At 50.2% G+C, this 25,731-nt stretch overlaps 3 protein-coding genes across 8 annotated transcripts; all 3 read left to right on the top strand.

Moving 5' to 3' along the window:
• Positions 1-6,264: 6,264 nt before the first annotated feature.
• CNR2 (cannabinoid receptor 2) lies at positions 6,265-13,294 on the top strand. 4 transcript variants are annotated; one of them, XM_054223998.1, is made up of 3 exons: positions 6,265-6,507; positions 10,731-10,986; positions 11,110-13,294. In XM_054223998.1, the coding sequence occupies exon 3, from the start codon at positions 11,150-11,152 to the stop codon at positions 12,224-12,226; it is 1,077 nt and encodes a 358-aa protein (XP_054079973.1). In that variant the 5' UTR covers positions 6,265-6,507; positions 10,731-10,986; positions 11,110-11,149; the 3' UTR covers positions 12,227-13,294. The 4 variants fall into 4 exon arrangements, with proteins under 4 accessions (XP_054079973.1, XP_054079975.1, XP_054079976.1 ...); XM_054224000.1 differs by having other exon boundaries at positions 11,085-13,294; XM_054224001.1 differs by lacking the exon at positions 10,731-10,986.
• Positions 13,295-13,780: 486 nt separating this feature from the next.
• On the top strand, positions 13,781-19,418 carry FUCA1 (alpha-L-fucosidase 1). Of its 2 annotated transcripts, XM_054223837.1 has the most exons (8): positions 13,781-14,236; positions 15,250-15,384; positions 15,604-15,741; positions 16,388-16,493; positions 16,922-17,122; positions 17,336-17,526; positions 18,352-18,451; positions 19,176-19,418. In XM_054223837.1, exons 1-8 carry the CDS (start codon positions 13,794-13,796, stop codon positions 19,314-19,316), a joined length of 1,455 nt encoding a protein of 484 aa, XP_054079812.1. In that variant the 5' UTR covers positions 13,781-13,793; the 3' UTR covers positions 19,317-19,418. The 2 variants fall into 2 exon arrangements, with proteins under 2 accessions (XP_054079812.1, XP_054079813.1); XM_054223838.1 differs by lacking the exon at positions 18,352-18,451 and having other exon boundaries at positions 19,176-19,309.
• Positions 19,419-20,798: 1,380 nt separating this feature from the next.
• HMGCL (3-hydroxy-3-methylglutaryl-CoA lyase) lies at positions 20,799-25,519 on the top strand. 2 transcript variants are annotated; one of them, XM_054223839.1, is made up of 9 exons: positions 20,799-21,035; positions 21,381-21,467; positions 21,672-21,779; positions 22,190-22,285; positions 22,814-22,962; positions 23,215-23,278; positions 23,605-23,793; positions 23,927-24,052; positions 24,486-25,519. In XM_054223839.1, the coding sequence occupies exons 1-9, from the start codon at positions 20,814-20,816 to the stop codon at positions 24,585-24,587; spliced, it is 1,143 nt and encodes a 380-aa protein (XP_054079814.1). In that variant the 5' UTR covers positions 20,799-20,813; the 3' UTR covers positions 24,588-25,519. The 2 variants fall into 2 exon arrangements, with proteins under 2 accessions (XP_054079814.1, XP_054079815.1); XM_054223840.1 differs by lacking the exon at positions 20,799-21,035 and adding an exon at positions 21,185-21,304.
• The last annotated feature ends 212 nt before the right edge of the window (positions 25,520-25,731 follow it).

Genomic DNA, 25,731 nt, shown 5'->3' with positions numbered 1-25,731 from the left:
CCCATCACAGGGTCTTGAGGCACTCGTGGGACAAAGGTAAATCCTGCAAAGGGAAGCTGCAACTTTAAGTTTGTATTTCATTATGCAGCGTTATTGGAAAAAAAAGATGCTATTTTTAATATACGAAATGTGTTGACATAATGAAGTCCAGACCTTTGTTCTTGTTCTTTATTGTATGTTGCACAAACCAAGCGGAGATTAATTTGTTTTCCTCCCTTTGCTCTGTATTTCTTGGCACTTAATGTTATGTCTAAGATCCTTTTAGTAGCTTCCATTTAGATAGAAGACAACAGTATCCCCTGTAACCAAACACTTAAGCCTTGAAATTCCACTAATTATCTCAAACAACTCTCCTATGGTGCATATCAGCAGATTTTTTGCTTTGGTTCTATCTTCAGCATGTTTATATCTGCTAAAACATCATCTTAGCTCAGTGTGCAGATGTTTTTGAGTCAGGACATGTCACTGATATTTAGAAATAGCATTTTACTGGCTGCACACATGCTCTCTTGTCTGGGGAACAGAACAGCCATGTACTTTTCAAGCCAGATCAAGGATGACACAAGGTCTGGCAGTTGTTCCTCACTGTCTTTTAGATACTTCAAAAAATGTCTTGTCTTTCGGAATTGCTTTTTGGGTCAGGCTGACACATTTAGCCAGAGCCACAGGAGAGCAGGAAATGTCAGTGATAAACCGATCATGTCCTTTTACAGAAACTCACTGAAACACACCAAGAAACCAGTTGAATGCTACAGTAAGTTGCGTCATTCAGAGTTCAAGCAGGAACACAAAGGGGTATTTTTAAATCAAAAGGGCAGGCGGTCCAGAATACCCAAAACACCACAATGCCCAACTTGCAGGCGAAGATAAGGTTTCTCATGCTTCACACTTCAGCTGCTAAAACCTTGGGCAGGTTTCCTCTCCTGCAGTGGGAGGAGACATTTACTGTGAGGGCGGTGAGCCCCTGGCCCAGGTTGCCCAGAGAAGCTGTGGCTGCCCCATCCCTGGAGGGGTTCAAGGCCAGGTTGGACGGGGCTTGGAGCAACCTGGGCTGGTGGGAGGTGTCCCTGCCCAGGGCAGGGGGTGGCACTGGGTGGGCTTTAAGGTCCCTTCCAACCCAAACTATTCTGTGACTCTATGATTCCCAGAGCTACAGGAACCCCGACACATTTAGAGGCCCCTCAAGTGCCTGCCATGTCCTGGAGACACAGCACAGACAGTCCCAGCCTTCAGTCTGGATCCCTTATTACTAAGGCCTGAGACCCCCTCAAGGGAAGTTACTCCACTCCCTCAAATAATGATTTTTAAACCCTCTCTGCTTTTTTTTTTTTTCCTTCAACACAAGACTTCCCAATCCAAAGCCTGTAGCACTATATGCACCTCAGTTGCTCACGGGCAGACGGTCTGGGCTGTGGAGGGATGTGAGCTGCCTCGAGGAGCAGCTTGTCCCCACCACCCATGCCGTGCAGCCCTCCACCTGCCCACCTGCTGAAGACAAGGTCCAAGAGACAGTGCCCTTCAACGCACTGCTTGAAGCTCCAAACCTGACATTGCTGCACATTGCCACGTGGCGACACACACTCAGTGACCTCAGCTCCACTACACCTTTGCTACACACTCTTATTGTACGTGTTTTTCCTATTGTGCAAGCGTCTGCTTGGTCTAGGATTATTCTGCTTCCTCCAGGTAATCTAAGGCTGACTGCAATAACTACCGAGTTTCCCCGTGTTCCCGGGAGCCAGGATCTACATTACTCAAATCCTCCCCTCGGCCCCTCACCAGACTTGTGCTGCCGCAGTGACAGCAACTCAAGGTTTTCCCTAGCCACTATTATTTTCTGTTCAGCATCTCCATTCCCTCTCAAAGCAAGTGTTAATACCAGCCCAGGGAAGCAGCTCCATCTGTGCTGGCACTGCAACAACTAGCAATTTGCATAGAAGTTCCAGTGAAGACAAAGTCCTCTGAGCTTCATTAGCCCCAAACTGAAATGCTTCCAGCTGCGATCGAGACGGATCCAACCATGCACATATTCATGCCCGAGCGTTTCAGTGGAAACACCCACTGGTGGATGCTGCAGGAAGTAAAGCAGCAGCACAGATGAATCATTTGTTAAGTCAATAGTGAACCATTGCCCCAGTTTTATTCCACAGGTGACGAGCTTCCGGTGGTACTTGATTATTTAGAGCCATAAAAAGCAAACACCTTGGGGTTACTAAGAGTCCCATGACACACCTGAAACTAGTCAGATGTTTCCAACAGAGCCAAACATTACCTAGGGTAACAGTTTTCCTTGTGTGGGAAATGTGTTGAGTTTGTGTTTTCTTAAAAACCTGCATGGAAGTAACGAGTATACAGTAACATTTAGAATATCCTTTATTCTGTTTGGCAGAGGATCCCTGTTTCTCAGTCAAATAAAGCTCGGGAAATCCACAGCAGTGATCTACAGGAACTAAGTGGATATTTGAATCTCTGCAGAGTAAATAGAGAAGAGGCACAAGGTGAGCACCCCAGCAATTCAATAAAACAATGTACTTTAATTGCTTAAAGCTCCTTATAAGTTTGTTGTTAAATAAAGCAGAGGCAGGATAACTAAAGATAATTTCTATATAAACTGTAGATATTAATTTAGACAGTGTCCACCAGTACCCGGAGTTGCATCGTCTCCAGAATAAGAGTTTCCTCCTCTGCACGGCTGAAACCAGTTACACGCTCAAGAATGTCTCTGAGAACAAATCTCCTTTGCCTGACCGCAGCGTGCACCTCTGTGTACGCACACACGTACCCAGAACAACAAACGCAGCACCGAGATTGCTAACACCATGGACACACAGGGCTCACCAAAGATTAGTTATCCAAGCCCTGAGCCTCACGGCCCAGGGGGGTTTAAAGGGCTTGTGTTTCATTACAGCCGATGTCTGAACTTTGTAAATAAACGCCCATCCAGGCGTGACTCCCCCATCACACCCTGTAGGTTTTCTGCCTCAACAGCTCCCTGTGCAAACCCACACCAGCACTGAGTCACCAAAGCCCGCGGGAGCCTTCAGCCCATTCAGATCAATACACCTGGTTCATGTGCTATCAGCAGGAAAAGCATTTCCACCCTCAACACACCTCACGACACCAGAGCAAGCAGAGGTGGTTCTCCAGGACAGCCCACCCAGGGCACAGCCTCACGAGGACTGAGGGCAAACTCCTCAGACGAGCTGTGTTTCGCTCACCTGAGCTATGCTGTGCAAAAGAAAATAAGGGTGTTTTTTTCTCTGAGCATTTCCTCAAAGAGCGCAGTATAAAGTCACACTGTCTCACCCTGATTCACACCTTATCAGCGTGAGTGGTGCCTCCACCCTCAGTGCTGTCTGGGCCACTCGGTTTCCAAATTCAGCCCCAGCACACACCAAAGTCAGAGAAATACAACCAAGTCACTATCCTCTCAGCAAAGCACAGCCATGCCTTCTGCAAGTGCTGGTGACGAAGTGCCCGTGACGAAGTGCCCCATCACATGAGCTATGTCCTAACAGCAGCCCCAGGGGTTGTTCCCTACAGCTCTGGAGACAGAGACACTAGTACTGAGCAAGACAGGGGGTTGTGGCTTCAAACTGAAAGAGGGGAGATTTAGATTAGAGATTAGGAAGAAGTTTTTCACTCTGAGGGCGGTGAGCCCCTGGCCCAGGTTGCCCAGAGAAGCTGTGGCTGCCCCATCCCTGGAGGGGTTCAAGGCCAGGTTGGACGGGGCTTGGAGCAACCTGGGCTGGTGGGAGGTGTCCCTGCCCAGGGCAGGGGGTGCCACTGGATGATCTCTAAGGTCCCTTCTAACCCAAACCATTCTGTAAGTCTATGGCCAAGCTCATAAGCCCCTTTCCCCGCTGCCCACACAGCTTTTCTTTGAGCCCCCCCTCCAGCGCACCACAGGACCAGAGTTAGCAGCTTACCCAGCCCCAGCCCATCCTGCACCCAGCAAACTGGGGCACCCACCAGCCCAGAGTGAGTACCTGCACCAGGGCTGCAGGGAAAGCACCCCTCCCTAGGTCATCTCCCCAGCTTGGCAGTTCTGCGCAGCCTCCTTCACTCAGAGGGATGCAGCAAGGCAAGAAACACAAACTGTTGCCAAGACCATCCCAAAATGCCCAGCAAAACCCTACAGCACCATCTACATAACTGGCCAGTTATGCCTGATGATGTTTCTGGCTTAAATACCATAAAATCAGGTGCACAGAATTCAAGCCCCACCCAACTGGGTGGGGAGGGGGCATTTAAAGCCCACCCGGCCAAGGTATTCTCTTAGAGTGCTGGTGCTCCTTTAGTTCCTGGTATTCACAAGTTTACTGTACTTCTGCTCAGTACCAGCAGGCAAAAAGACAAAAGCAGAACATGACCTTTATGGGAATGTAAAGCTGATCGTTGCTCCCAGGGGCTGACCCTGGGTACCAGGGGTTTCCCAGAGCAGGGCTCTTCACAGCTGTGTTAGCTGCAGCTGATGCCAAGGGAAAGAAACTAAGCTAGAGGGGAACAAAAAGCCCTTACATTACAGAAGTCAGCTTTTAAGAACTTGCTCTTACTCTTAACAGGTCAATTTTGCTGCAAAAGTGTGTCCAGAAACCAAATTGCAAGGCTTTAGCTGTGCTGCAGTAGTAGTGTTTCTCTCTTTATAGCACATGCTCCTCTGACAGAACAGCGGCTCTCACTGCAGATGGAGGAAACCTGGGTCTACGTTTCACAGGATCCTGCTGGTCGTGAAGCTGCGACAGAGGAGGGAATAGTTTGGGGCTGAGTGCTGCTTTTCTAACTCAGGACTAGCATAAAGTATCTTTCGGGTTTTCACGAGCCCTTTGCAGTCTCACATTTGTTCTTGCAAAGAAAAATTTGTCAGGAGCCGAAATGGAAGCCGTTGTTTTTTGAGATGAAGCCAATAACCTGCCTCTTCCCCTTTGCTCATACAATAGTCCTTGAGGCCTTTCGTCTTTATTGTGGTTTCCGTGCATGAGATCCAGAGAGGGACGTTCAGAAACAGTCAGCCCTGAGCAGCATCGAAAGGGTCAGACAGGACCCAGGTCCCAGCCATTCTCAAGCGCCCCAGCGAGCAGGGAAACCCCCTCTCCCTGGCCAGGGGCCAAGAGGAAGCACTGGGTTCCCAATTCTGCCTATTTCTCAAGCGTCCGGAGGCTGATGTCCCCGTGAGTGTCGTGGGCTCCCCTGGAGAGGGCAGCCGAGCATTGCTGAGCTCCAGCAGCTGCTGGGAAACTCCTGAGCCAGGAATAATGGCAGAGGGGAAATGTGTGAAGCAAAGGTTTAGAAAGCAGGAGAAGTAATTGCTGTTCAAAACCACCATGAATCCACCGAATGGGGAGAACTGGGATACGAGCAGGAGGGAAGGCTGAGTTCTCGCTCGGGAGAAGACAGGTTGATTGTTGTGGCTGCTCTGTAAGATGTCAGAGCGGGACCTGCTGCGGGGCAGGGTGCGTCTGGGAACCAGAAGCACAGCCTTTCCTTTGCAGCCAGCGCAGCGTGTGCTCCCCACTACATGTTGTACGGTCTCTACCCAACCATAATATGGCCACTTCCTTTGGGATTTTGGGCAAACTTGCCTCTACCCACCGGCAGCCTCGAGTAACAGGAGATACTCTCCCACCGCAGTGCTCTGGTGTCCCCTGCCAGGTGTCCCCACTTTCCAGCAGCAGCAGCACAACCTGCAAATGACCAGCTCCAGACGCTGCTGCCCAGCTGAGGGGAAGAGGGTGGCTGAAAGCGGGTAGAGCAGAGCCCTCAGCCTCTGCGGCCCCGGGTCCAGCATGACCACAGGGCTATGATTGTGTTAACTTCAGACCTTAAGCCATTTCCTGTCTCTTCCACTTGCAAAGAGAAAATCACCTTATTCTTCTGGCATTAGCAGAGCGCGTTTGTGCACAGAGAAGTGGCTTGCCCACTTTCTGGGGCCCAGACAGGTGGGGTTCTTGCTATTAATGGTGCCAGACAAGCACTCAGATGGCAGATTTCTGAGCTTGCCCTTATACCTACACGCAGCTAGGTATATCCAGATTTTTCCATGTCTGCCTCCTAGCTCTTTTCCTTCCCCTCCTCTTCCACTTCCCCAGAGAAATCAGGAAAAGCCCCTGAGTGTCTCTTGCCTCAAACACTGCAGGTACACGGAGGAATCGGAGGGACGGAGCAAATTATTTCAGTGAGCCGGAGGGTTGGGGTGGTTGTGAGATGTGACACTAGCAGCCAGAAGCAGAACACAAGACCCAGAGGGGAAGTGGGTAAGGAAAGAAAACCTGACACACGTTCACCAAAAGAATGCAAAAGAGAGCAAGAAACCAGAGGAAGGATTTGCACCGATGGATTTCCAGCCCAGGGGAATAAAACAGAATGGTATGAGAAACCCAGATGAGACCAAAAGTGATGTGAAAGCAGAAGGAAGCAGGCGCCGTCTGCGGCTGCACAAACTGCCCTGAGAGCTGGAGGGATGGGAAGCCCCCAGGCACCCCCAGCCCGCGGCGCGGGCGAGAGGAGGTGAGTGGTTTGCGTTCGCTAACACGGGGGGAGATCCTGCAGCCAAGGATCCTTTTTCTCGCAGTAAAATGCACATCGTCCCTTTGAGCCCACGGTGCTGACACACACACACAGACTGGAGAGACTCTGCCACGCAGGGCTTGTCACGGGGAAATTCCTGGGGTTATTCAGGATAAACTGCAATGCCATGTGTAACAAAGGGTGGGAAAATTGTTTTTTAGGATGAATCCTTTCTTAACGAGAACACGGAAGGTAAGTGTCTAAATAGCGGAGTGGGGATTAACTCTTTACAGCTGATTTTAGGAAATATTAACACTGGATATGTCAGAGGTATTTCCAAATGTCTCACAAGCATGAGTACGATACTGAGCTCTCAGGCTGAGCGTTCTGCTGGACTTACTGTTTATTATGACTTCGCGTGCTGTGGTTTTGGTGGAGTGAGAGCAGCTCTGTTTTGTCACGCTTTGTACCCAGACGGGCATTCGCAGTGCTGCTCTGCACCCACCCCCCCCGAGCAGTCACCCATGGACAGAACTGGACGCTAAATAGAAATAAGCATATAATCTTCGGTGTGGCGTTTGTGCCAGACAGTTCACCAGGGAGGTAACTCTGCTCGGCATTATTTAATGTAGTCGGAGGAACAAACCGGGATGAACGGCTATTTCCAAAATAATGGCAAAACTTCTCCTGCAACTGAAACAAGAAATCGTGTACAAACTGTAATATTTGTAGAGCAAAAGATATTTTGCTTTTTCAGCAAGTGAAATTTCCAGTTTTTGGATAAATCACTTCACTTGTTCATACTAGGTGATCACTTAAGACATTTTATTTTATTGTAAACATCAAATCTCTCAGAAATTCTGACGACAAAATATTCAAGACCAGTGATTTCAGAGTGCTGCAGGCACATTGCACTGGCTGATTGCATCAGGAAAATGTAATTTTACATTATCTAAGCAACCGATATGTTAACTTATTAATCAACAAGGATTCTGAGATGTCTCTGTAAATGAAGAAACCATCCCAAGAGATATCAGAAACGGTGCTGCTGTGTGCAAGGCAGTGTGCGTCTGACAGCTGAAATCAATCGCAGCAATGCGCTGAAATGGAAAAGGACTTTTTCACTTGTAGATTTAATTTCAGCTGAAGCCGGTGGAGTTATTAGGCTGGAGTGAGTGGGCTCACAAGCAGATCTAGCGGGGGAAAGGTTTCTCTGCTGCTTCTGGGCAGACTTTGCAGTCATTGAGGCTGTATCAGAAATTTATTGCATTCCCAAATGCCTTATCTACGTTTTGTTTTGCTGGGCTTCTTGTTCGTTCAGTGTGTTGCCTCCATTTGCTGCCTCCCGGGGCTCTGCTATTACTATTGGCACTGTCTGGAGGTTTCTCCATTGCAAGAGACGGGGTTTCCATTGCTTTATTTTGCAGAATATTTCCCACCCTGGGAGATCCTGCCGGCAGGAGACACTTTGCTGTGCTAGAGCAGAATTAATCCTGTGCAGAGGCCCAGGAAAACCCTGCTTGGCTCTTGCAGCTCCCAGGGACCCAGTCCCTCTGTGCCGCAGCCTCCTGGCTCCAAAGGAGGGCGAGAAGCCCCTTCACTCTTTCTTGCTGATCTGAAACATCAGCCCAGCAGGCAGGGACACTGGGCTTGTTGGGCTGGTTGTGGTGGGGATGCACAGCCGTGCCTGGGGCTGTAATTCCCAGGGAGGTGGAGATGCTGCCCCTCAGAAGGGGGTTTCCACCCTGGAAGTGGGACTTGCCCCATGGAGGATGCTGCGGATCAGCTCTCCCCTGGGATCCAGATACAGGCTGGCTTGTTTCCCAGGAGCTGAAGTGTGCAGGAGGCAGTGGGCATGAACAAACAAATGGTTGAATCCAGGAGCCCATCTGACAAGAGAAAAATGTCCCCTGGGCAGGAAAAAGCAGCCTTATGGCTAAAAAAACCCAAAGGGACAGGCAGTGCAAGGAGAGAGGCTCTTGGCACCGTGTTTTCTCTGCAGAAGAGATCTTGCGCTGGAGCAAAGCCTTGTGCTTTCCCTCACAGACACAGGAGCTGGAAGGAGGATTTGGTGGAGTTCAGTCAAAACTGTAAAGAGATTCATCCTTGTCCTTCAGCCTGAGACACAACACATGTGGGAAGAGAAGGTCTGGGCTGGCTGATTGCTACGAGCCCAGCACAGTAATCTGAACCTAAGGGCTTATCTGAATTATGTCAGCTTAATGGAGAGAGCTGTACCAGAACAGTCAGTGCAGGAGTTAGTTTGCCGTTATAACCAAATTCTCTCCCCAAGCAACGTAACATGAGCGATGGCATTTTACTGGCCTCAGTCTCTTGCCTAGCATTCAGCACAGTTTCCAAGCTCCTAAATATGTTTGTTGGACATTGCACGACTGCAGATACTGAGAATTTAAGATGGTCCTGGGAATGCTGGCTGCAATTAATACATGTCAAGGTGGTGCTGGAGTCTGCTTAATTAAGAGATGTCTTGGTTTGGATGCTAGGGTTTTGGCTGGGGGGTTTTGGGTACTCGAGGAGGCAGCTGCTGCCCTGGTGGCCCCTGGTGAGCCCTGGGATGTGTCAAAGTCGATCTGTCCGCTAAATCCATCTCTCTCTGGAGAGGGAGATGTTGTCAGGTTTAATAACAGCAGTTAGTAGTTACTGCGGCCCTTGTAGTGTTTTTGTGGAGAGCTGCAGGAAACAAGAGTGCTGAGATTAGAGTGCAACATCTCCGGTCCTGTGTGATTGCCCCATGCCAGAGCCTGATGTAAGAGGAGAGAGGTTTGCTGCAATGCCGAGCCACATCTCAGCCCAAAGTCCAGGACTCCGCCAGTCTGATATGCCAAGAAATGCAAAGCAGGGTTGAACTGCTCTGGCTGCAATACGCACCGAATGCCCTGCAACTGCCCATGTTCGAGCCCTGACAGGCAGGCAGGAGCAAAGCGTGGGGCTTGGGCTCTTCTCCGTGACCTCTTGGGCAGCATCTCAAGTGCTCAGGGCTATTTTGCAACTACTGCTAAACACAGAAACAGTGATGGGTGCCAGGGAACGGGGAAATCAGTGGGGAAGGACGTAATGAAGACAGGTATAAAATACGTGTCACTGCTAAGATGTTGTGGACAGAGGTTTCTAGGGTGTTGGTCCCTGCTGGCTATTGTCACCTCTAAAGACAGCCAATTTCAAAAAACAGACAGAGAAACCACAGATGGTTGGCTACAGGTGCCTGGCGCCCAGCAGCGCAGCCCCTGCATTGCCTGGGTGCTCGCTCCACTCCCCAGGTAGCCGTAGTCATCACACATCCCGTCTGCTGTGGCTTGCACGTTTTGGACATTTCCTCTTTCAAAAGAGAGCTGACGGCAGGGAGAGACGGTGGCGTGTTTGTTCTGGGGGAAAGGGAACGCTGTCAGCTCAGTGCTTTCCTCCAGCAACGGGAACCCGTGGTCCCATTGCCTGGATGTGGGATCTTGGATACTCAAAGCCAGGCGTATGCTTTTGGGAACGGGTTCCTGTCCCACAGGTGGTATGACCTGCTGGTACGTGGCACTTGGGACACAGCATCTCTTTGGTAATAAGGCAGCTTTAGTGTACTCAACACCCACCTCTTCATCTGCTCTCTATAACCCGGTCCAGGATGACCTTGTTCCCCCTGTTACATGAGGAAACGCAGCTGAGCCCTCAATGAAAGTGCATTTGGTTTAAAGCACAAGTATAATCAAGAGCAAGAATGGGAGAAAAACAACATTTGAAGGACAAGCTCATCTGTGTAATGAAAATTTAAATGCATTAAGCTGCAGAAGTGTAGAGAAAAACACAACTTTGCTGCCACAGGGTGCACCGAGCAGTTCAACATCTGCCTAGGGGAAAATAAGGCCTTTCCCTCCATCACATCTCTGCTGAAGCTAAAAATACTGATAAAATTAATCTAATCGTGGGCATATACAGGGGTTCTTAGGTTCGTAGGTGGTTTAACTCCTGTATGTCCCCATCGTTAAGTCCAACCTGCATTCTAATATAGATGTGAAACTATAACTTTTAATCACCTGACCATGGGACAGGCTGACTCATGACACAGGGATTATGGGGGGAGAAACACAATTTTAATGAGACTAAGCTTTATAAAACTGCAATGGGCAAGCTTAAATATAAAATCAATCTTGCAATTTTTTGTGTTCAAACAGCTTTGGTGAAGAGTAAATGCTTCAAAGTACACTTTGTCTTCCCAGATGAGTCGCACCGAGTCCTTGGCAACACAATATCCCTCATCCTTCTCCATTGTACAATTCTCAGCGTTGCTGCTTCCCTCTTGTGGTGAGGAAATAGCCCAAGAGACAGACGTGGTACAGACTACGGACGTGGTACGGACGTGGTACCCACGCACTGCGATAGATGGGTCTCAGCCAAATTGCCGGTGGGACAAAGCCTGGATCGCTGCTGGGAAAGGGTGGAATTGGCTCCAGCGTTTGGGCCGTGGACCTGAAAGTAGGTGTCCCTGGGCTATTTTCCTTTTGCTTGCCTCCACCTAAAGAGAAGGATGTGTCTGAGTGGGTTGAATTTATTGCTCATTTTGCTCCTGTAAGTTCCCTTCCCCTTGGTCTGTTTCAGAGCATCTGAAGAAGTGTAGAAGGAAACAAAAACGGTCTCTATGAGCTCCTGGTTCCAGTTAATTACAATGGATATTTGTAAGGCACATGAAAATGCCTCCAAATGCAGTGTGAACACCATGCAGTGCTTCATGGTCCTCAGCACGCAAGCGCAGAAAATAAGCATTGCCACACTGTGTGGCCTCTTTGGGACACTGTGCATTTTTGAGAACTCTTTGGTGCTGTACTTGATCTTCTCTTCCCCTGGGACCAGGAGAAAGCCTTCCTACATCTTTATCAGCAGCCTGGCCTTGGCTGACATTCTGGCCAGCATCATCTTCGTCTGCAGTTTTGTTAACTTCCACGTCTTTAATGAAATTGATTTCTCTAAAGAAACGTTCCTGCTGCAGCTGGGAGGGGTGAACACGTCCTTCTCTGCCTCCCTGAGCAGCTTGCTGCTGACAGCCCTGGACCGTTACATCTCCATCAGCCGTCCCTCCGAATACAAGCTCCTCATGACAAGGAAAAGAGCTTGGATAGCCCTGGTGGTGCTCTGGGTGACATGTGCGACCATTGCTTCCCTGCCCCTCCTGGGCTGGAACTGCTGCACACTCAATTCAACCTGCTCAGAGCTATTCCCGTTTGTGGATGACAAATATCTGTCGAGCTGGATCTGCTTCATCATGGTCCTGCTGGGGTGTATCATCTACGCCTACACGCACGTGCTATGGAGGGCTCACCAGCACGTGGCCTACATGGAGAAGTACCAAGCACAGGTGGGAAAGCAAAACACCAGGATGAGGATGGATGTCATGTTGGCCAAGACCCTCGTCATGGTCTTGACTGTCCTCGTGCTGTGCTGGTCTCCGATCCTCGTTCTCATGATCTACAGCATCTTTGCTAGGCTGAGCAATCACCTGCGCAAGGTGTTTGCCTTCTGCAGCACCCTCTGCCTGCTCAATTCCATGGTGAACCCCATTATTTATGCCCTGCGCAGCAAAGAACTATATTCCTCCCTGACGATGGTCTTTTCTCGCTTCAGGAGGCAGCTGAAGGCCTCTGAGGAAAGCCCAGAAGTAGAGAGCACCCACAAGTCCTCCGTGATAGAGACCGCCTGCGAGGACATGCGTGTAATGTAGGGAGACAGTCATGGAAAGTCCATGCTCGGACTGGCAGAAACAGTCTGGATCACTTTTCTTTTTCCTTTATCTTCTTATGGAGGTCCTGGGACATGAGGGATCAGATGCCTGTCATGGAGCCAGCTCCCACTGATGTTATTCTTAGGTGCTGGGACAAAAAGCGCACAGACTTACACAGGCAGCCGGTCCCCAAGCTGCAGAGATACTGGTGCCACGTCAGTGTGCCAGCTATGAGGCAGCAGATATTGCCATGCCCCAGAACAGCAGATCCTACCATTTTATGACAAATCCTCCTGCCTGTCCTCCTGCGTGTCCACCGGTAACCTCCTAACCCGTTTTTTCTTATATTCAGCGGTGTCTTCCTTACAATTCCTTAAAATATAGCTAACCTCAAGTAAAACGCTCTGCAGACCTTCAGTTTCTCTAGAAATCCCCTGGCATCACATAACTCTCTCTAAACCCCTTAACTGAGCACGGCCAGAGTTGTACGAGCACCGTCAGCAAACTGCTAATAGCACATCGCTACGTAGCAGAGGTACATCGAATGCTCGAATGCTGTCCCCGGGTGTTATGTATTAGCAGCATGGTGACGAAAGCACTTCAGGTCCTGGCAAAGGTCGCAGAGAACAACACCGAGTCGTGATGAGGTCCTGGTGATGGTTCATGCCTCGCTACATCATTCGGGAGCAGGACCAGCAGCAGGAGGGACCTCAGCCCTTGCTGGGAAAGGTGCAGATGATTTCTCTGGACTCGCTTGCAGATGGTCCTGCCTAATCCTGTCTCACAGTATTTAGGGTCGTGTTGATGTTAGCATCTAATTCTTTATGGAAAACTGAAATACTCTCACTGTGGTTTATGGACTCTGCCATAGTTGAGGATTTCGAGATGGACCGGACCCTGCAGGGCAGTGTGTTTCTTTCAGCAAATTTAAGGAAAGCTAACCTGTGCCACGCAGGCATTTTTTGGATGTTATGTGATTAAACATTAAAGTAATTTTCCAGCCTTTTCTTCCATTAGCCTCTGGGGCACAAACTCCTTCAGGCGACAGGTTTAAGCCCAAGCTGGGGCAGATACTCTGAGCGTGAGGAACTCGGTAGGTTTTTTTGCAAATTACACAAAAACAGACATCTTCAGCTGCAAAACCTGCAAGGAGAGCAAAGGGGGACAGGGCCCTTTGCCGGTGTCCCCAAGAGCAGCGGGGCTCCCGAAATGCCTCCAACAGGGATGAGCCTGGCCTGGGGAATGGCCGTGAGGCCCCTGGACTCTGCCCTATTTCCCCAGGGGATGCACTTAGCCCTCACGTGCGGCTTTTGGAACCAGGCGCTGGGCCTGCTCCGGCTGCCCAGGCAGGCCAGGGGGAGACGGGTCTCATGGAGGCCCAGCCGCCATGGGGCCAACCCCATGGGCTCTCTCCTCGCCCCTCAGAGGCTCAAACCGCAGAAAAGGGCACTCAGGCGGTTACAGCGGGGCAGAGCTGGGCTGGGAGTGAGGGAAGAAGGGAGGAAGGGGGCGGCCATCCCCGCTGCCAGGCGGAGCGCAGCCTCGAACCGGGGGCCCCTGGGCAGCGATGGCGGCGCCTCGCCGTTGCCTCGGTAGCCATGGTGGCGGCCGCGGCGCCGTTGCCTCGGTAGCCATGGCGGCGGCCGCGCTGACGTCAGGCGGCAGGATGGCGGCCGTGGGGCTGCTGTGGCTGGCGGCGGCGCTGGGGCCGGTGTTGGCCGGGCCGCGCTACCGCCCGGACTGGGACAGCCTGGACGCGAGGCCGCTGCCGGCCTGGTTCGACCAGGCCAAGGTGGGGGTGTTCGTGCACTGGGGGGTGTTCTCCGTCCCGGCCTGGGGCTCCGAGTGGTTCTGGTGGCACTGGCAGGGCGAGCACCGCTCCGACTACCAGCGCTTCGTGCAGCGCCGCTACCCGCCCCACACCACATACGCGGACTTTGCGCCCCGCTTCACCGCCCACGACTTCCATCCCCGCGAGTGGGCACAGCTCTTCCAGCGGGCTGGGGCCAGGTCAGTGCCGGGCACCGGCCGGGGCGGTTGGGGGTCCCTGGGGGGATGAGGGGGTCCCTGAGGGGATGAGTGCCATGCCCATGGGTCCCTGAGGGGTTGGGGGAGCCATTTCTGGGGATCCGTGAGGGGATGGGGATCCCTGGTCACTGAGCGCATGGGGAAGCCATGTCTGGGGGTCCCTGAGGGGATGGCGGGTCCCTGAGGGGATGAGTGCCATGCTCATGTGTCCCTGAGCAGATGGGGGAGCCATTTCTGGGGATCTATGAGGGGATGGGGGAGTTCCTGGTCACTGAGCAGATGGGGAGCCATGTCTGGGGGTCCTATCTGGGGGTCCCTGAGAGGATGTAGGAGCCATTTCTGGCGATCTGTGAGGGGACGGGGGTCCCTGGTCACTGAGCAGATGGGGGAGCCATGTCTGGGGATCCCTGAGGGGATGGGAAGGCCTGGAGGGGATGGGGGGTCTGTGCCTTAAGTCCCCAGGAGGATGCGGGGGTCCCTGGTCACTGAGCAGATGGGGGAGCCATGTCTGGGGATCCCTGAGGGGATGGGAAGGCCTGGAGGGGATGGGGGGTCTGTGCCTTAAGTCCCCAGGAGGATGCGGGGGTCCCTGAGGGGATGGGAAGGCCTGGAGGGGATGGGGGGTCTGTGCCTTAAGTCCCCAGGAGGATGTGGGCGTCCCTGAGGGGATGGAAGGGCTAAGTCTGGGGAACCCTGAGGGACTGGGGGGCCCTGAGCAATGCTGGAGATCCCTGAGGGGTCATGCCCAGGGTGCTGAGGAGACAACGGGTCTTGCTACTTCCCAAGTCTTCATTGTTCATTCTTTTCCAGCATTAAAATCCGTTTAAAACCTCTATTATTCTTGTAGTTGCTTCTCAAAGGGTAATGAAAGAGGGCTCCTCACAGCATGATTATTCAGTCCCTTGCTTTCTTAGTGACTGGGTTTGGCAGTGAGGCTGGGGAATATCTTAGGTGGTTCCTTTGTCATCCTGATCGAGCACTTTTTTTCCCCTCAGGTACGTGGTACTGACCACGAAGCACCATGAAGGCTTCACCAACTGGGGGTCACCTGTGTCCTGGAACTGGAATTCCCTGGATACAGGGCCCCACCGAGATCTCGTAGGAGAGCTGGGACAAGCCCTCAGGGAGAGGTACGGCCCTGCCAAACTGTGCTGTTCCTTTCTTCTATGTGCATTGAATTCTCCTGACTGTTCTTGATAAATAGCGGAAAACAGATTAATATGAAAACAGTAGTTCTTGCAAAGTCACGATGTCTTCTGTGAAATAGTAATGCTAGTATTCTAACCTGCCACTGGTTCTTAGTCCCTACTGCCAGCCTAACTCTTTCCTCTGTGTTTTCTGTCCTTCAGCAACATACACTATGGACTGTATCACTCTCTGTTAGAGTGGTTTAATCCACTCTATCTAGCTGACAAAGAAAGTGGCTTCAAGACCCAGAACTTCGTTTTAAAGAAGACCATGCCAGAACTTTATGATCTTGTCTTGAAGTAAGAGCTGCAACCAGTTAGGAATCAAGAACATTTCCTGATTTCAATACTGTAGAGAAAGATGCAGAGTGGATGCAGACAAGAGAGGTGACAAATGTTAATTTTTGCCAAGGCAAATCTGTTTATTTATTGGTAATGATTTGTGGATATTAGAAAAGGGGTTCACATTTGCCCTGTGGACAGTCTAACTTGTAGAATAAGGTAGAGACAAATTTTACATGCAGAGTGGCTTTGAAAGTGGAGCAAGCTGTTTAGTATGTAGTAGAGTAGAAAAGCAATTTCACGGTGAATTTACATCCTTGCCTTACTTCCCCTTGTTGACAAAAATACGAGGCTTGGACACGTGTTGCTTAGAATGGTCATTGTACCAGGTCAAGTATGTGCCTTGTAATTGCCTTTGAGGTGCAATCTTCTGGTTTTTGGAAGAACTGCATCCTCTCTTTAGACGTGATCAACACATCATTCTTTGCTGCTGCAAGAACCTCACTTACAGCTTTGTCTGAAGCAGAAAGCAATAGCATAAACCTGCTGGTAATGTCAGGGAATAGGAAGAGGAAGTGAAGCTAGACTCCAGACGCAAGAAACACATTTCCTTTGTGGTAGGAGAAAATAAGCCATTTTGAAATAACATTCATCTCTCTGTTAGATATAAACCAGATTTGATTTGGTCGGATGGAGACTGGGAAGCTCCGGACTCATACTGGAATTCTACCTCTTTCCTTGCCTGGCTTTATAACGATAGTCCTGTCAAGGTATTTTCTTTCAGCTACCCCTCATGGCTGCTAGCATTTTATGGGTATGGAAGGTCTGTCAGCAGTGAGATATAAATGCAATCGAATCAGAAACCTGCTTGACAGGTGATAAATGTGCTTTATTATTTCACAAAAAATAAGACACCTACAGTGTGCTCCTACGAGAAGACTCTCATGGCCTTACAGCACACACGTGGGAGGCTCAGAGGCCAGGAACCTTGTTGCCTCAACTTCTACCTGAGTGAATAGATAGAGGTTCTCCCAGGAAGGGATTCAGCCTTCTCTGGAGGATCTTCTCTCTCTTTCCTTTGTTTACACAGGGAGTTACTTCCTAACTTTGATGCCTTTGCTAACTTAGGAGGGATGAATGCAAGCTGAAAAGTCCAAGACAAGACATTCTCCCTACTGAGCTGAGTTTCTTCTTTCAGGACACTGTTGTTGTTAATGATCGTTGGTGTAATAACTGCTCTTGCCATCATGGAGGCTACTACAATTGTGCTGACAAATACAAGCCAGGGACCCTGCCAACTCACAAGTGGGAGATGTGCTCCTCCATCGACAAGCTTTCCTGGGGCTATCGGAGCAACATGAACATTTCTGAGTTAATGGATGAAGCAAGTATCATTGAGGTAAGAAATCTCAAATCAAAATAAGAGGTGTGGAGGAGTTACTGAGAATTAGAGGTTTCCTTAATCCTCTGACTTGCAGAAAGAGTTGTCATGTGTTTCATACAATTGGGCTGGAGTTAAAGGAGCAGTTGATGAGGACGAAGCCCTCCTCAGGTTTCTTTGTTATCAGAAGTGAAGATAACGCAATTTGTTACCTGGGTTTATCTGTCACAGGAGCTAGTGCAGACTGTGAGTTTTGGAGGCAACTACCTTCTCAATGTGGGACCTACAAAAGAAGGGGTGATTGTTCCCATCTTCCAAGAAAGACTTCTGGCCCTTGGGAGGTGGCTGGACACTAATGGGGAGGCAATTTATGAATCGAAGCCATGGAGAGTACAGATGGAGAACAGCACAGATATGGTCTGGTAAGGACTCCATTGCTCGGTACCATTTGGGCTGGGGATTCCAGAGCTGACATTTCTTTTGTGTTTTTTTCTTAAATTTGGTATACTATGAAGCATTGCCATCAGGTGCAGATGGCATTTAGGTAATCTTACAATTGGAGTGTTGAGTTCCTGCCCTAGGGTGTTATCTAAGGAATATCTTAGAAATAAGAGAAATAAGAGAATGAAAATCAGGACTTCATACATCCTGCTTGATTTGGAAAAAAACCAACTCTTCCTTTAAAAAAACGCCCATGCTGCTGCTGTCAGGGCTGTGTAAGTAGTGGTCCTGGCTAGTTTGAATTGCACAAATGTAGATCATCCAAACACATACAGTTTGTAAATATAGTGATATTTGCTTTTAAGCTGTTATATCACTGTTACCCAACGTTTAGAGTTACACTGACTGAGGGGGGCATAGTGAGTCAAGAGAGAGAAATTGCTACAAAACAGAGGGGCTTTTTTTCCTGTAGTGTGCCCAAGTGTGTTCAATCTGGAAATGGAGAGCAATGATCAGGATAAGGCAGCGTATCCACTCTGTTGACCACAGGCTGAGGCAAGGACAGATCGTCAAATGACATTTGCTTTTAGGAAGCACGCATGGACTTTGTTTGGGTTTCATCAGCCAGTGCTGACTGGCTAAATGGTGGGTTCAAAGTGACAGATTTTGGAATGAGGGGAAAGTAGGTGACCCCTGTGTGGTGACAGTAGGCAAGCCAGTGTTCTTGTGCTTGTGGAAAGGTCAAGCTCATGTCTGGTTCTCACTCTTATCGGGCTCTTCACCTTGCTGAACTCTTCCTCTCTTAGGTACACTTCTAAGGGACCAGTTGTCTATGCCATCTTTCTGATCTGGCCTCGGGACAACGTTTTGGAGCTGTCCTCGCCCACGCCATCCCCAGCCACACAAGTAGGGAACTTGAAAAAACAGTAACGCACTCTGGGAGCCCGTATCGGGCACCTGTGGGCTGGGAAGGTCCAACCTGACTTCATTTGGAAACTGGGGGGAGTGTGGAAGTTGTCATCCCGTACTTCTTGTTCTGGGGTGCTCTGGCCTCCCTCCAGATCCTTGCAGCATCCCAGGTTGTTCTCCAGGCTTTAGCTCGCTGTTCAGCACAGAACATTGGATGGGGCTTGTCGGGAAGGCTCATAGTCTGCCATGGAATAGGCAGAAACACTTCTCCCCAGGAGTCTTTTGTTCCTATTGACACAGGAAGGTGAAGTAAATAAAAAGCCTGTTCTGTTTTACCTCAAACCAGGACAGCCTCACACATAGAAGGGATCACTGGTATTGCATCTCAAATTCAAATCAGGTACACTGACCCGCTAATTGTAAATGTAATTGTAAGTGACGCAAATGCTAGAGTGCCCTTTGCTCTAAACAAACAGAGGTAATAAAGCCTTCTCAGTAAAAAAAAAAAAACAAACACCAGAAAACCCCAAAACAAACAACAAACTACAGTTTGGCCCCAAAATATCCTGTGTGTTACCTTTGTGAATGATGGGTGGAAATGTGCGGGACTGCTTTGGATGTCAGGGAAATGCTGTAGGGAATGTAAACGCGTTTTGGGGTGTTCAAATGGGAAGTACCTGGGTGAGCTACAACTGATCGTTTCCCCTGCCCTCCTCTGCAGGTGACAATGTTGGGTTTTGCAGGGACTCTGAAGTGGCAGGAGTCCCCAGGCAAAGGACTGCTCATAACTCTGCCCTACATGCTTCCCTCTCCTCTACCTCCTCAGTCTGGCTGGACTGTCAAGCTTGAGGGTGTGAAGTGATGCTGTGGGATGAAAGCAGCAACCCCTACTGCCTTTCTTTTAAATTGAGTCTGAGAGGATTTTTCATTTATTGTTGAATAAATTGTTTTTCTCTTAAGAGAATTTCTCTTCTAATCCCTTTTGCCTGTAAGCGACCCGTGTATTGGTAGACCTTGTTTGGCAGCAAGGGACTGACCTCTCCGCTCAGCAGTGGGAAGTTGGGACGTCTTTTGCATTATTCTGCTGGCATGGGACAGCCCGCGAGCCAAACATCCATCTACACTTGGAAAAAGAAGATTTTTTGATGTAAAGCTGGGTTTCTTGGCAGATGTTACTGCTTCACTGCTGCGGTTGTAGGTGATGAGGCTGGACGGACTTGGAGTTGGTGGGAGACTGGGCAGAGGGCAGGTAAGAGGACCTGCACCAGGGTGTCAGGCCAGGCCACGCGGCACCCAGGTACTGATGCGTGAAGCTGCCAGATCACGCAGCCACAGAGGGGATGCGCACGGTAACGGTGAGAGGATCTGGTCTGCTAGAGCAGCTTGCAGGATGTGGAGCCACGGGAGCCGCATCCATGTTCACCTGCGTGTAGCCAGCGCTGGTGAGCCATGCTACCCACGAAACGGGGACTGTGCCACCCAGACAGGAGTAGCCCCTGCCATGTCCCTGGCTTAATTACTCGTGGAAATTAATTTTGATAACCAATGTGATACTCTTGCATGTAGAATCATGAAGACTTGCGTGTGATGGGCATGTTCTAATGAAGACCAACCACAGCGCCATCACAAATACCTGCATATAATGTACTTGCGTAAAAATAGGTACTTGATAACGTGTTGTATCACTTTGGTCTTGATTGAAATAATTACAATCACATATTTCCATCATGAATAAATATAAAGGAAGCTGATTGTTGGAAGAGGTCTAGAAGAAATCAGCTGTAGAAAATCCTAATCTAATACAAATCCATTAATGAACTTTTATTTATATTCTGGTGGAGACAGCTATAAGCAGATGTTTTTGTTCTTACACGAACTTAACACAGAAGCCGCCGTTCTGAATTGAAACTCCGACTCCTGCTGTTTCAGTGAAATAAGATTTCCTGTGTTGACGTCGAACTTCTATAAAACGGTTGACCAATATGTACTTAAATGATGAAACTCCTCATACTAGCGTGTGTTTCTGCCGCACAGCTGTTGTGAAGGCCCCACAAGGTTGCACGCCAGTGTTGTTTTGTTACTGTACCGGGTGGTGCAAGGAAAAAATTGCCAGAACACTCGGAGTTTAGCACAAGCGAAGCCCCAGGGCTGGGACGCGTGCTGGGCTGGTGGTGTAGGAGCTGTTACTCAATTGACAAATAATGATCTGTGCTGATCAACCTGTGCAGACTTCAGGGGACTGGCACCGGCTGCCAGAGACCCGCTCACGGGAGCATCACCCCGGCTCCGGCGATGACGTCGTTAGAAACACAGAACTGGGGGAAAAGGGAAAAAAAAAAAGAAAAGGGACAACAGAGCGATGGCCCTTTTGTCTCCCAACCCCATCACGCCGGTAACCTCTGGCGCGGAGAGGGGGCCCGTCCAAAACAAACACGCCGTGTTTATTCAGCGGCACGGTCCGGCCGAAGCGCCGCGGTATAAAGTAAGCGGCTGCCGAGCGGCCGCGCAGTGCCGGTGGCGGGAAGGAAACATGCCACAGTGCGACACGGGCTCGCTGCCGCGGGACGGCCCGCGGGGACAGGTACGGGCTGGGGCTGCCTGGCTGCCCCGGCGGCCGCTGGGGGCCTTCGCGGACGGAAGGGACGGAAGGGACGGAGGGGACGGAACGGGGCGGCGGCAGCGACCCCGGCGCGGAGCGGGGGTCCCGGCGCCACGTGGAGAGCGCGGCTGTCATGTGACCGCCAAACCGCACCCCTCCTCGGGTCACGTGGGGGAGCGGTCACGTGAGGGCGGGCGGACATGGCGGCGGCGCGGCGGCTGCTCCCGCGTTGGGCCGTGTCGCTGCGGCCGGTGAGCGGGGCCGGGGGGACGATGATCGGGGACCGGGGTGCGCGGGGCTCGGCTGACGCTCTCCCTCTGTCCCCAGGTCAGCGGCGCGGCGGCGGCCGGAGCCTTTCCGAAGCGTGTGAAGGTGGTGGAGGTGGGGCCGCGGGACGGGCTCCAGAACGAGAAGGTACGGACGGGCCGGGGCTGCCGGCACCTCACGGGAGGCGCTCTCTGACCAAACACCCGGAACGTGCCGGTGTGCCCCACCGGCAGGGTCTTTTTTTTTTTTTAAATGCCGCTTTTTGACCTTGAAATGTGAGGTGTGTTGCAGTAGTGGAAAATTTTATTATGAAAATAATAGCTTAAAGTCGTTTTTCCTTTTCCTTCTTAGAATGTTGTACCGACACCGGTGAAAATCAATTTAATCAATATGCTGTCAGAGACGGGGCTTCAGGTTATAGAGGCCACCAGCTTTGTTTCCCCCAAGTGGGTTCCTCAGGTCAGTATTCAAACAGGATTTACAATTCTGTGGTATAAAAATGCCAAATAATAGATAGTAATCTAATGAAAAGATTGTGCTTGCCCCAAAATCCTTGTTACTGTCGCTTGTAACTGGACAAGAAGCAGCAAAGCCAAATAAAAGAGGTTGCAGTGTCCCAGACCTTCCCTTTGGACCCTGTGAAAGACCAAATGTGTAGCTCAAATGCAAACAGACGGTTGCGCACGTGTTGGCGCTGGCTCGGCTGGGTGACTGAACTATGAGCCTTCACAGGGTGCAGTGCTGTTTGCGCTTTAGAGGCCCATTTCTCTTATTCCTAAATATTTCTGTTCCTGTTTTAAAAATGATTTTATAATTTTGCCAAAGTGGATGTTGTCACTCTTAGAAACCTTTCCTTGTTTGCTTTGCAGATGGCTGACCATACCGAAGTCATGCAAGGAATTAATAAGTTGCCTGGTATTAGTTATCCTGTGCTGACCCCTAATCTGAAAGGATTTCAGGCAGCGGTAAGAGCTGGCGGCGTCTCGGTGTTGTCGGTGCCTCGTGTGCAGGGCTGCCTGCGAAGGAATGTTTCAGCTGTGGTTAAGGGTGGGAAAAGTATCTTTCCACCTGGCAGGCAGCTGTCGCATCTTGTAGTTCCTTTACAAGGGACCATTTTGCTAGGGAAATATATAGCTGTTGTTTATAATAGAAAATACTTTGATCCATGTTCTGTTAATAAAAAAAAAAAAAGTAATCTATTTTAATTGACAGTGATGCTTTCAGCCTAATCCTCATGTCTCGCAGCTCTCCAGACTATATCCTGCAGACATAGCTTTACTGCTGCATCTGTAATTTTACACTTCCTTTGAAGACAAACTCGGATGTATCATGTTTTTTCTGTAGAATGAACTGAGGAACGAATTGGGTTATTTGGGGAAGAATTGGGGAAAAAATATTTCTTTATAAAATGAGAGAACTGTGGTCATGGTTGTGCTTGTCATTTCCCTTGCAAGAGAAATCAGCTCGCTTTAATTTTTGCTTTTTATTGGCAGGTGGCAGCAGGGGCCAAAGAAGTGTCGATCTTTGGAGCAGCATCTGAGCTCTTCACTAAGAAGAACATCAACTGTTCCATCGAGGAGAGTTTGGAGAGATTCGATGAAGTGATGACCGCAGCGAGAGCAGCCAGCATTCCTGTCCGGGGGTAAGGAGTTCCTGCTGCGAACTTGGCGTCGAGCAGGTCGTGTGGAGAGATCTGACTGCTTGAATTTAGAAGTAGTAGTTGTTGAATAGTTAATTATGTAAGCTTTGTCCACTGGACTGATTTTTAGAATATGAAATTAATTCTTCCATTGTTCAGAGCATGCAAGATGCAGCACAAGTCCTGACTAATTTGGCCAGTATAATCTTACTTCAGTTCTCTAGCTAAAAGTGAATTATTTTTTTTTAACCATAGATATGTTTCCTGTGTCCTCGGATGTCCCTATGAAGGGAAGATCTCTGCAGCTAAAGTCGCAGAGGTGAGCTCATCATAAATATAACCAGAATTTCAGAGAGGTTTTTGGCTCCCTTTTTCTGGATATGAATTGGACACTGGGGGCTGGAGGATGTGTCAGGCCATTTAACTGAAGGCTGAGGGAAGACTGGGGAAGGTCACAGCTAGCTGCCACCACGGGGAGGGAAGGCTGGATCTCGCCAAAATGAATGGGGGAATTCAGGGAGAGGAGTCTCCTGGTTGTTGCACTCCAGGGAAGCAGACTCTGGCTCCTCTGTACGGCGAGTCTCCAGCTCTGGGGAAGGGAATGACAAAGCTGCCTTCTCAGTGAGAATCTCGCCTTTTGGACAGGTCTCAAAGAAGATGTACTCGATGGGATGCTATGAGATTTCCCTCGGTGACACCATTGGCGTTGGGACCCCAGGGAGCATGAAGGAGATGCTGACAGCAGTCATGAAAGAGGTGCCGGTGGGGGCTCTTGCTGTTCACTGCCATGATACCTACGGGCAAGCTCTTGCCAACATCTTGATAGCGCTTCAGGTAAGATTCTTGTTTTGCAGTAGAGCATCTTGCCTTGAGTTTCTTCTGTGCTTGCTTGTGAATGGTAGATTTGAGGAGTAGGACCGTAGTTTTTACTTTAAGAGGAGTTTACTGATAGCGGTTTTGTTTGCAGATGGGTGTGAGCGTGGTCGATGCTTCCGTCGCTGGCCTTGGAGGCTGCCCCTATGCCCAAGGAGCATCAGGAAACGTTGCTACAGAGGACTTGGTGTACATGCTGAACGGCCTGGGCATCCACACGGTAAGCGCGAGCAGCCTTTGCCCGTGGCAGCCGAGCCTCTCGCACAATGGCTCTGCTTGGGCTTCAGAGGGGGTTCCAAATTTGTCCCGGGGAGCCTGAGTGGAGCTGCAAGGGCTGCTCCAGGGCTGTTTTGCCATGCCAATCCCACCCCCACCCACCAGGAAAACTTCTTCCTCTCCCTTTTTCAGCGCTCTGCGGTTTGACCCTCGCTCAGAATCGCACTAGTGAGCAGCAGGCACTGTGCTCACTGGTTAAAGTTAACCCGTTAACTAAAGGGTACTTTAGTTAAAATACCCTAAACCTCCTTAAAGTACCCTTTAAAGGCTCCCTCACCCCCTGCTAGCCTCTCCCAGTGATGCCAGTTGTTACTGGGCAGCTTTATGTGGCAGAACCGGTACCAAGGCGTGTTGTGTCTTTTTTTTCCCCAATGAAGGGTGTGGATCTGCAGAAGCTGATGGACACGGGCACGTTTATTTGCAATGCCCTCAACAGACGAACCAATTCCAAAGTGTCCCAGGCGTCCTGCAGACTGTGATTCCGAATCGTGTTTCTCCTTGGATCAAGAAGAAAGCAAGGATCTGGCATTGGCTGGGTTTCCCCTCTCTTCTGCTGCCTCTGATCTTCAGTGCTCCTTCCAGGCTTGGCGCTTGAGAGGAAATGCATAATCCACCAGAATCTTTGAAGAAATGAAAAAAAATGAGAATACTATATCCAACCTCGAAGCCGTTAGCCATTTGCCTTAGAGAAGGGAGGACATGGAGGGGCTGAGGGAGAAGTAGCCACCGTAGCGCTTGCCTTCCCGCAGGGAGCTGCAGTCTCCAGCACCAGCTCAGAAGACCGTCCAGTAACTTCTGCCTTGAAAGTGTGTTTCCATAAACTACCAGCAAAGGATAAAGCGCAGCTCTCCCAGTTAGAGCACTTCTCCAGGTTGGGCTTGACCCTTCCTGCCCTTCTCTCTCCTCCCTACAGACGTTAAGGCTGAAATCGAAAGGCCTCCCCTTCCTCCTGCAAGGGGCAGCCTTGGACCTTCTGTCTTAGCATTTAGGGCTTGTAATAAAGGACTGTATCTGTTGTAAGATACTTCTAAATACTAGCAGTAATAAACACATTATTTAATATTCTAAACTATTAGAAATTGAGTTTATCTAAGCCAGTTAAAGAGCTTTTGCTGCTGGTTTGGTTCCAAGTGCCTCTTCCACCACCCCTCGATGTGGAAACGCTGCAGCGTGGTGGGCTGTGGCCCATCCCCTGCGAGCAGAGCGTGGAACACCCACGTTCTCTACGCACACGTGCTCCTCACGGTAGACAGGTCCTAGGGCAGTCGTCCCCAATCTTTTACTTGAAATAATTTATTTAATAGTTTATTAGTGAGACCAGAGACAAGCTGCGTACGCGACCGTCCCTCCGGGTCTCTCCGCACCACTTAAATAAGCTGTAACGATTAAATAAACCGTGGCACTGAAATAAGCTGGAATCGGTGAATGAATGTGTGGGTTTGAGACCGCGGCTGAGCGGCGTCCTCCCGCCGCCAGGGGGCGCTGTGGGGCCGCTCGCTCAGCGCCCCGCCCCCTCCCCTCCGCGCACCAATGGGCGACGTTTCTCTATGCTACTCCCGTCCCTAGGGGCGTGGTCTGCGTGCCCCCGCGCATGCGCGCCCCCCGAGGCTTTTTGTCCCCGCC

This window comes from Rissa tridactyla, chromosome 18 (genome assembly GCF_028500815.1).
Source record: "Rissa tridactyla isolate bRisTri1 chromosome 18, bRisTri1.patW.cur.20221130, whole genome shotgun sequence".
Classification (NCBI taxonomy): Eukaryota; Metazoa; Chordata; class Aves; order Charadriiformes; family Laridae; genus Rissa; species Rissa tridactyla.
This window is presented reverse-complemented; position numbering and strand designations above follow the sequence as displayed.

Excerpts from the sequence above, each read along its gene's own strand:
- CNR2 (XM_054224001.1), top strand. The coding sequence starts at position 11,150 with ATGAGCTCCTGGTTCCAGTTAATTACAATGGATATTTGTAAGGCACAT.
- FUCA1 (XM_054223837.1), top strand. The coding sequence starts at position 13,794 with ATGGCGGCGCCTCGCCGTTGCCTCGGTAGCCATGGTGGCGGCCGCGGC. Across the intron at positions 16,494-16,921 it reads ATAACGATAGTCCTGTCAAG|GACACTGTTGTTGTTAATGA; the intron begins GTATTTTCTTTC and ends TTCTTCTTTCAG. Across the intron at positions 18,452-19,175 it reads CGCCATCCCCAGCCACACAA|GTGACAATGTTGGGTTTTGC; the intron begins GTAGGGAACTTG and ends CCTCCTCTGCAG.
- HMGCL (XM_054223839.1), top strand. The coding sequence starts at position 20,814 with ATGGCCCTTTTGTCTCCCAACCCCATCACGCCGGTAACCTCTGGCGCG. Across the intron at positions 22,963-23,214 it reads GCCAGCATTCCTGTCCGGGG|ATATGTTTCCTGTGTCCTCG; the intron begins GTAAGGAGTTCC and ends TTTTAACCATAG. Across the intron at positions 23,794-23,926 it reads ACATCTTGATAGCGCTTCAG|ATGGGTGTGAGCGTGGTCGA; the intron begins GTAAGATTCTTG and ends TTTTGTTTGCAG.